Source organism: Castor canadensis, chromosome 1 (assembly GCF_047511655.1).
Source record: "Castor canadensis chromosome 1, mCasCan1.hap1v2, whole genome shotgun sequence".
Taxonomy (NCBI): Eukaryota; Metazoa; Chordata; class Mammalia; order Rodentia; family Castoridae; genus Castor; species Castor canadensis.
Genome location: NC_133386.1, coordinates 182,606,530 through 182,615,655, shown reverse-complemented (window position 1 = coordinate 182,615,655; position 9,126 = coordinate 182,606,530). Strand labels below are relative to the sequence as shown.

Sequence of the window (9,126 nt, the reverse complement as noted above, 5' to 3'; positions counted from 1 at the left end):
CACATTGCATCTGGGTAAAAATTTCAGGCAAAACAGCATTGAGAAGTACTGATTAAGAAAGAGTTAATATCACGTTTTTCTGTTGTTGTAGCTGTCTCAAAGTACGGTTAATGTTAGCTTTGGCCAAAGATGGTAATTTGAAGTGAAAGCCTTGAAAAATGGAAAACATTTGGAAGACAAGCATGGATGAAATGTCAACCTACCCATTTGGAGAAATCACCTATATCCACTTTGCACTGTACCAAGTTACTTTCCTTTCGTCTAGCTTGGGGGTGTTTGGTTCTTCTTGGCTGTATTTACTGGTGAGAGGAAAGTGATTTAGTGAAATCCATAGATGACCCAAAGCCAAAAAATGTTGGCATATCTGGAGGAGAAAGTCATACCCTAGGCCTTAAGAAAGTTGGTGACTTGGGCAAAAGTAACAAAAGAGGATCCAACCTAAAAACATAGAAAGTGACAAAATTAACCCATATTACTAATATGCATTGAGGAGAGGAGTAGGCCACAAAGCTAATACTAGAGAGTTTACAATTTTTAGGTAGTAACCCAAACTTTAAATACTGCTGGAAGGCTCTACAAACAAAAGCTGGAAAAAGACCGAGGTCTTGGGGGAGTGCAACTGCAAGTATGGACTTATTTCCTTACCCCCCTCCCTTCCTTGCCAAGATCAGAAAGTCAAAGAAGGTGAAGAGGCTAACAACGCTGATTTACAAAGACAGGGAGGAGGAACTAAGTCTGTCTGGGCCAAATCTGGACGTCTGAGCTGGGGCGACAGGACCCAGACAACCACCTCAGGAAATGAGTAAATGAAAAGGGGAGGTCGCCGAATTATTTAGCCCTAGAACAACACTGCCTAGACCAGAGGAGGAGGTGTGGGGGGTAGTGTGTGTGCAAGAATTAAATCTCAGAAAAGGAATTTTGACAGTGAGAACGCTGGTTAAGATACAACACTGCGGGCCCCCTGATGTCCCTTGTATGATGTCAATAATGACCGAGAGGATTATGCATTAGCAAGCCTTGCATATTCTGAGACATCAATAAAGTCTGGACTTGGGGCCGCTAGGGGGGCCGGGGTCACGTCCAGGCGACTAGGGTCAATCCGGGTGCTCCTCCCTGGCGTGGAGCTAGAATGAAACAGGGCTGAGAGTTGCCGCTAGGAAAATTTTCTTTTTAAGTTAGGGACATTTGAGCATCAGTAATGGGGACAGAGAAGGGGTCTCTCTAGAAGGCTAGGAATGTGGGGGCGGCCTGAGGAGCCAGGCCCGCGCAGGAGGCGCAGGCGGGTGGGGTCGAGGGATTGGGGAGCGGGGACCGAGGGCGGGAAGGGGCCGGGCCAGAGCTGGGGGCGGGACCACGCGCGGTGGCGGTGGCGGGGGCTGCGGCGCTGGGGGCGGGGCGGCCGGGCGCGGGACACCCCCCTCCCTGTCCCCTGGCGGGGCAGCTTCGGCTTCAGCACTGGAGGCGGCAGCGGCCGGAGGGCAACTTGCGGGGCGCGCGGGCCGCGGTGGATTCCGGACGCTTCCCCGCCCCCTCTCCCCTCCCTGGGGACCCTCGGCTGACTCCCTCCACCGCGCTGTCCCGCGGGAGCCGGCGGGACCCCCGGTCGGCAGGGAGCACGGGCGGCGGCCGCGGTACCATGAGGCGGCCGTGGGGCGCGCTGCTGCTTGGCGCCCTGCTCTGCGCACACGGTAAGCGGCGTCGTCCCGCCCGCGCCGACCGGCCCACCGGGAAAGTTTGTCCCTGGATCCGGCTGCTGCAGGACTCGCCTCCCGGGAGCGGGGCGGCGCAGGCTGGGGCCTGAGACCCTCTTCGCTCTCACTTCCAGCAGTACCTCTGAGTAGCGTGCCGGGGAGGAGACTAAGAAGCTCCCCCAACCCCTTAAGTGCGAGTGGGGACAGTGGTGGAGGAATTCCCTTGATGCCTGGTCTGCTTGGGTGGAGTAAGATCTGCGGCACTCGGTCGCTCGCCTTTCCTCGTTTCTCTTTAAAGAGCTGGTGGCTGCCTCCCTTTCAGGTTAAGACAGAGTCTCTGTGTCCTTGGTGGGAATGAATATGTGCAAAGAAAGGGAGGAGGGGAGGATGATCGCTAAACCTGTAAACTGTAAATAGTCCTCCTTCTGGGGGCTGTGTGGTCTCGGGTGGGATTGCGGGGAAGAGCCTCGTGGAATCTGAGTACTTGAGCACCGGGAATTCCTCTACTCCATGAACAATTGCTCGGACTCCAGACCTGGCTCTCACCGAGGGTCTCTGGGCACTGCCTGCTCGCAGCATCTCCCCTTAGTGGTGTTTTGGGTTCCCTCTCCTGGCTGCAGCCAATCAGCTCCCTGCCCCAGATCCTCCCCAGGGGAGTGGTGGGGGACAGGGTTGGAAAAAGGGTTGCGGAGAAACATTGGGAAGAAACTGCTGGAAGGCTCCTGTAGATCCAACCTGGCCGGGGTAGCGGGCAGGGGGCAGCCTCCGGGCCCGCGCGGTGGGGTCTCGGCCTCCGGGGAGCTGGGCGGATGGCAGCAGGATTCCTGCTTCATCTGCTCCTTATTAATAATGTGTTCGGTGCCCGGACGCAACTGTTGTGTGCTTAGCACTCCAGTGGAATCTGCTTCTCTGCAGCTGCTTACAACCGTGGATGCACCCCGTGATTTAGTAGCAGCCTCTAAGTTTGTGCCCGAATATCAAAGATTGATCTTTGAGCCCCACCCCTATGCACCTACTACTTTTCCACGTAGGGGAGATCAGAATCTTCGCGTTTCTCTCGCAGTCTGGTTGAGGGGGTGGGGTTCAGAATGGAGGGGTCTGCAGACCCTGGCGGTGCACGGGTTCTTTCTTTAACATAGAGAAGCCGGTGCAGATTTCGGAATTTGCCTGGCAGGATGTGGGACTGTCTGGGCACTTGTTTTAAAGATTGTTGTAGCTCCCGAATCCAAAACAGAGTTCTCGTGTCTGTTATTGAAACTGCCCGTGGGTTTCCAATGGCTTTTTCCAAGTCCTGCCTAGTTCCGACTGAGCTCTTTCTCTCCTAGAAGTAGCCTGGCTGACCCACGTTCCTCTTCGCGCCGTGTTCTCCCCCTCCCCGGCTCTCTCCTAGAAGGTTATTTGTAGCCTCTCCGGCGTGTTGGGACAGCGGCCCTACTGGGGTAGGAATGTAGCTGTTCTTCCCACCACATGGGCCCCTTAAAGGGACAGCTATACTTTTTGGGGGGTTTCCCCCTTCGGACTGCAAGGGAAGGGGATGGAACTTTCCTTTCGGCCCCCTGGAGGAAGTTTTGAAAAAGATCAAGGGAAATGGCAAGGCACTGGAAAAGGAAAGAAAAAAAAAAAAAGAAAAAGAAAGGGCGGGGTGGGGGGCAACAAAGCCAGGAGATTGTCGCCTTCTGCCCTAGGGAAGGGGGAGCTGGAAGGTTCTGGGCTGAGACTGGCCAAGAGGATTTTTACTGCTTCAGAGCTGTCAAAACTGCATACATTACATCCTTGTAGAGAATGGGAGTGAGAATATGGGTAGAGAATTGTGTATATTTAATGCTTCGCAGAAAAAAAGGACGAGATGGTTATTGGTGACTCGTTTGGGTTCCTTTTTAAGGGAAAAAGTGTAATAGAAATTTCTAACCATGGAGACTTCCTGTGCACATAGGGTGGGCAGAGGCAGGGAGATTTGCACTTTGCTCAGCCTGATACTAAGCCATCCTTGGAGGTTGAGAGGGGACAGATTCATGTGAGACTGAGAAGTGGCAGAGCCTGGATCCAAAAATATTTCCATGAGGATTCCTGACACTAAATTCCAGGGGCTCAGGAAGGTTATAGTTCTGCAAATGTAGCCGTGCATTAGTTAGGCAGACCTGACCTCAGGTAGGAGTGAACTCAAGACACTAAAGATTTAAGGTGATAATTTGGATTTTGCTAGTCCTTAGGGCTTTTCCTAGAACCTCTAAGTTTGGTTTCATACTACATAATACTCTACCCTTAAAGATTTGGAAGGAAGCTTGATGTCTGGGTATAGCCCTGGGTATTTTCATCCTGAGGGTTATACTATTTGAAGAGTGGAAACTGTTTGTCCTGAAGGTCTCTTCCAGGTAAGTGAAAAATTCAAAGTTCTGCTCAGGAGCACTTAGATAAAAGGAGGATGTTTCTGAGGATAAGTGCAAAGGAGTAGACTTGAAACTGGCCTCCTTTCCATCTGGCTGTTGTCATGGTTGTCATGACCATGGTTGTCATGGTGCTTAAGTGACCTTGCCCCTAATCTCTTGGTCTTGTGAAAGATGCTTGGCTTGCCACTGATTTTGGATTTCCTCTTCTGTCCCCTATTGAATATCAGATAACTTCTTTGGGACTGGCACATAGTATTAAGAATGACAGGTGCAAGGGAACCAAGTCTGGCCATGTCTGACACAGAGCACGTTGAGCATGTTCATCTTTTGGACCAGCAAAGAACACAGGAAGTCACAGAGGACAGGGTATTTTATAGCTCTTTGCTCACTCTTTTGACTGATTAACTGCTAATCTTGATCCCTAAGAAGGAAGATGGGAAAGATTGTTTACGTTGCTGCTCCTTTAAAGAAGAAAAAAATACTAGGGGATTCTTCAATGAGAACCAAATAATTTCAGGGACTACTTTAAGAAATAGTCTTGTCTTTCTAATGATTGGGCATATCTCATAATTATGGGATAGTTCCATGTCTATGGTCAGCTAGGTCTGTCTGTTAGCCTATTCCAGCTGCCATCTTTCTACATTCTTTGCCACATTTTGTCAATTGCCTGGGCATGCCGCATCAGGGTCCCAAGACTGTCCATGCTGCCATCTCATCTTCAGCAGCTGAAGCCTTTCTCCCCCTTTCCAGCCTGGTGGGATTCAGTGTCCCAGGGAAGACTAGGTGCTGACTGGCAGAGCCCAAGTTTGGCCCTAAAAATAGGTCTGATGACTGCCTGGGTTTGCTGCTCTCCCTCCAGTTTAGAGCTGGCAGAGTCAAGACTTTTTCTTCCTGGTACACTCAGGACCATTCTCCAAGCAGGTCTCTGCACCCATGCATTTGTTCGTTTATTCAGTGAATACATGGTTGTCAAATGCTAATGTAATCATGTGTATATCTCAGTAATGAAGACACACAGGAAGACCTCGGTTTGACTCTGGGCTTTGGCACTTCTTGGTGACCCTGTGCAATAGATTTTTACATAAGAATACTGTGAAAATTAAATGAGCTAATAGTATGTTCGGAGTATTCAGCACAGAGCTTGACAACTATTGTTACTGTAGGCCTGGCTAGTGTCAACTATTTGTTAGCAGTGTTGCATAAGCGGATCAGAGATGGCTCTTGCCTTTGGAATATAGGAGGCCAGGTAAACAAATAATTATACTAAGTGTCGCGCTAAAATGGAGGCTTGGTCCTTTATCATTTCAGCCTGTTTTTTGCTTTTCTCTTTGAAACATCTTGCTCTTTCTTTCCCGGAACCTTTGAAAACCTAATGAAATCTAAGCATAGTTCCTGCCTATCCACACGTGCTTCTAGGAAAGAAGTCTATTAAGCTATAATGTGAATCTAGGGATGCCTGCTCTGCCTGAATCCTGAGAGATTCCCTGTTGAGGGATCAGGGATGTAACTCCACAACCTCTCGCCCTAAGATTGCTGTGACCTGGGGTGAGATGGGCTGGCTGAGGTTTCTTGTAACTGGAACAGTTTAGAATTCCAGACTTTCCTTCCCACTGGCCTGAGGAGGGAGTCAGGCCTCAAAGCTCATAAGGTAGTAATTGCCCCAATTTGGAGGCTGGGCTGTTGGGAACCTGCTTCCTTCACAACACCATCTTCAATCAAGAGTCCTGTCAGCATTTGGGGATAATTGATGTGGGTCTCCAGCCCCAGACTCACCCCCAGCCCTCAGCTCCTCCACCCCAAAGTTTGACCCCTGTTGTCTCTTTGTTTCTTCCTTTTAAGTTGGTGCCAGTGATGTGATGTTTCTGGGAGCTGCGGAAAGTTGACCGTAACCCAGAGCAGCCGTGAGCTGATTCTCTAGCTTCCTGGCGGCTCTTTGAGTCTATTTTCTGTTCTGTGTTTTTGATTTAGCAAGAAGCAAACATCCTAGGTGCCCTTGGGCACCTCTTACGCCCATCAGAGCAGGCTTCATTCTTTCAGTGCACGTAGGCATTCCCATCCTGCTCACAGATGAGTGGATTGATTGTCAGCACTCTCTTGCCTGCTTGCTTCCCCGTGCCTAATGGGACTTTCTAATCGCACTTCAGGAGCTGCCCCCTCACTCAGGTGAGAGTGAGGAGGGAGGGGTGCCGCCCATGACCCAGCTGGGGAAAGCCTGCCTGGGACTTGCAGCAAGCCTTGACTTGGCCTATGGGGAGCTCCCCCTCACCTCTGTGCAGAGCCAAGGATCTGAGCTGCTAGCCAAGCCGGAAACAAAAGACTGGGAGCAAACCTCCCATCTGGCGGAGAGGCAGCGACACAAAGGTGCTGCTGCATAATTTATCACCGGAGGTTTTCTGGAGCCAGGAAGCTCTTGGCTCTAGGCAGTGGCTTTTTGGGGGAGAGTGACCCTCCCCTGCCTGGGTGTCGGGCCAGGCAGGTACTGAGTAGAGTATTGGGAGAGACACCTGATTAGCACGTGGAATAAAGAAGCTGGGAGGTTGTAGTGTCTCCAGCGATCTCTCCCGGCCCAGCAGCTCTACTTCCTGTCAGGGTTTCAGGGATGGGGGTTGGAGGTAATGCTTCAAATGTTCCCTTCCCAGCCTGGGGAGCTTGACTGCCACCACCTTGTGAGTATGGATGAGAACAAGAGATTGTTTCTCTGTCGGGTTGACTGCAGCCTTCTTAAAATCCAAGCTCCCTCCTCTTCTTTCCACTCTCCCCACCCAAGCTCAGAAAGGCAATAAAAGTAAATGGCTCTAAAGTGTGTCTCCCCTAAATGAGAATTTCTGCTCTTCTGTGAGTGATCTTCTCTGGGGACCATTTTGCATCACTAACTGGGACATTTTTTCTAAAAAATACAAATCACTTTGGGACAGTTAACATTTTTGAAAGCTTTGCTATATCCCTGGTACTGTGATAAGCATTTAGTGTGTATTATCACATTTGCTCAAATAGATATAGATATTTGTGGGGAGCAGTACTGGGGTTTGAACTCAGGGCCTTATACTTGTTAGGCAGGTGCTCTACCACTTGAGCCACTCAGCCAGCTTTATTTTTTGTGTTTGGTGTTTTCGAGATAGGGCTCTGAACCTGGATCCTCCTGATCTCTGCCTCCTGAGTAGCTAGGATTACAGGCGTGAGCTCACAATATTCTTACGGTTCCTAAGTGGATCTTCTCAAAAGGGATACATCAGACATGCAGTTGCTACTCTCAGAAAGTTCAGTCCTCTCTTGCCACTCTTTTTGTTTGCTTCTTTTTTTTTTAAAGACAGGGTCTCACTATGTAGCTCAGGCTGGCCTTGAACTCAATATGTTCAGAATGGCCTCAAATTTGAGATCCTCCTGCCTCCTGATGTGCTTCCTGAGTACTGAGATTACAAGCATTGCCATCATGCCTGGCTGTCTTGCCATTCTTAAACACAGAAAAGTTCTTAATGGTCAGCCTTCACAGTTATGAGGCAGAAGTACCTAATGTGAAAACCATGGAAACAATACTTGCCAGGGTACAAATCCTGACTCTGCTGGTTCCTAGATGTCTAACACTGAGCAGTTATTTAATCTCTTTATATCTTAGTTTCTCATTAGGAAAAATGGGACAGTAAGAAACCCTACCTCATATGGATGCTCTGAGAATTAAACTAGTTTATTTATACGAAGTGCTTAGTATAATTCTTGGCACATACTTTATTTTGATTTTTGATTTAGCCCAAGCTGGCCTCAAAATCTTTCTGCCTCAATCTCCCAGTGCTAGGATTACAGGCACGTCCACCATGCCTGGCTCTGGACTAAGTATAAATAAATGACACATCTGGGCCTAGGGATATAGCCTAGTGGTATAGCATATTCAAGACCCTGGGTTTGATCCAGGGTGAAATAATAAGGAGAATAAACCCGGCACCGTGGCATGCATCTGTAGTCACAGCTACTCAGGAGGCTGCCATGAGAGGATTCCTTAAGTCCAGGAGTCCAGCCAGCCTGGGCAACATAGTGATATCATGTCTTAAATAAAAATAGGACTGGGAAATAACTCAGTGGTAGAGCACTTGCCAAATGTGTGAGGCTCTGGATTCAATTTTCAGCACCACAAAAGCAAAAATAAATAAAATAAAATAAAATAAAATAAATGGCTCTTACTATCTTAGATTTGACTCAACCCAGAACTGTCTTATCCAGCCACCGCATTATTAAAACGTGCTCTTTCAGAGCTCAAGATGTCTAAAAACCTTACTGTGTACAAGCAGTAGTGTCACCTCCATGGTTTTGTTGGTGGAAGGGAGAATTGCAGAGCAATTCAGAAGATTCATTTCCTGTCCTGTAAAATGGGAGTCATAATACTATCTATGTCATAGGGTTGCTGGGAGGTTTAAGTGAGAACACGCATGAAGTTCATAGTAGCAGCTGCTATTGTTGTTGTTACTAACCCCATGGTTGATGTCTGGATGTGTCCTATCTCTTGGTAATGTTGTAGCTATGATACCAAACTGTCTCTATACAGGTTCTTGAAATTCTACTTATCCTAACTGAAACTATTGTCAGATTTCACAAATGCAGCAGGGTATACTCTGAAAAAGGGCTGCTCAAAATAGTACTTTCCTCTTCCCTACCTTCAAAACAAGGTTCACCCAGTAACACGTGGCTTCAGGGAACAATAAACCACATTTTCTGGGAGATTTTTAAAGCCTTGCTTGGCCAAAACGTGCTGGAAAGATAATTCTGTAAGCATTAGGATTCTCTAAAATGACTGAAAACTGAAGAGAGGTCAATCCAGGTGTAGATCTTTCCAACCTAGATCTTCTGGGACTGGTAGGGTTTAAAATAATCCATTCTGAGAGGCAGTACAGGTTGTGGGGGGTAGAGGATTTCCCAGTTTAGGCTCTGGGTTCAAATGATGGTGTAGTTATTCAGTGGCTATGTGACAGCAAATCGCCTCAGTTTCCCATCTGTAAGACAGGAATGGAACAGTTCTGGCTTCTAGAAATGGAATAAAAAAGGGCTGGTAGAGTGGCGTA

The 9,126-nt window shown here is 48.5% G+C and overlaps 1 protein-coding gene across 3 annotated transcripts in view; it reads left to right on the top strand.

The window, feature by feature from the left end:
- Nucleotides 1-1,490: 1,490 nt before the first annotated feature.
- Lrp4 (LDL receptor related protein 4) overlaps nucleotides 1,491-9,126 on the top strand; it is a 56,943-nt gene continuing 49,307 nt past the window's right edge. For all 3 annotated transcript variants that reach the window (XR_012438388.1, XM_074044741.1, XM_074044742.1), the window contains exon 1: nucleotides 1,491-1,688. Coding sequence is in view for 2 of the 3 variants with exons in the window: in XM_074044741.1 (XP_073900842.1) it covers nucleotides 1,637-1,688 (52 nt within the window). In the remaining variant the exon portion in view is untranslated. The remainder of the gene's footprint in view (nucleotides 1,689-9,126) is intronic.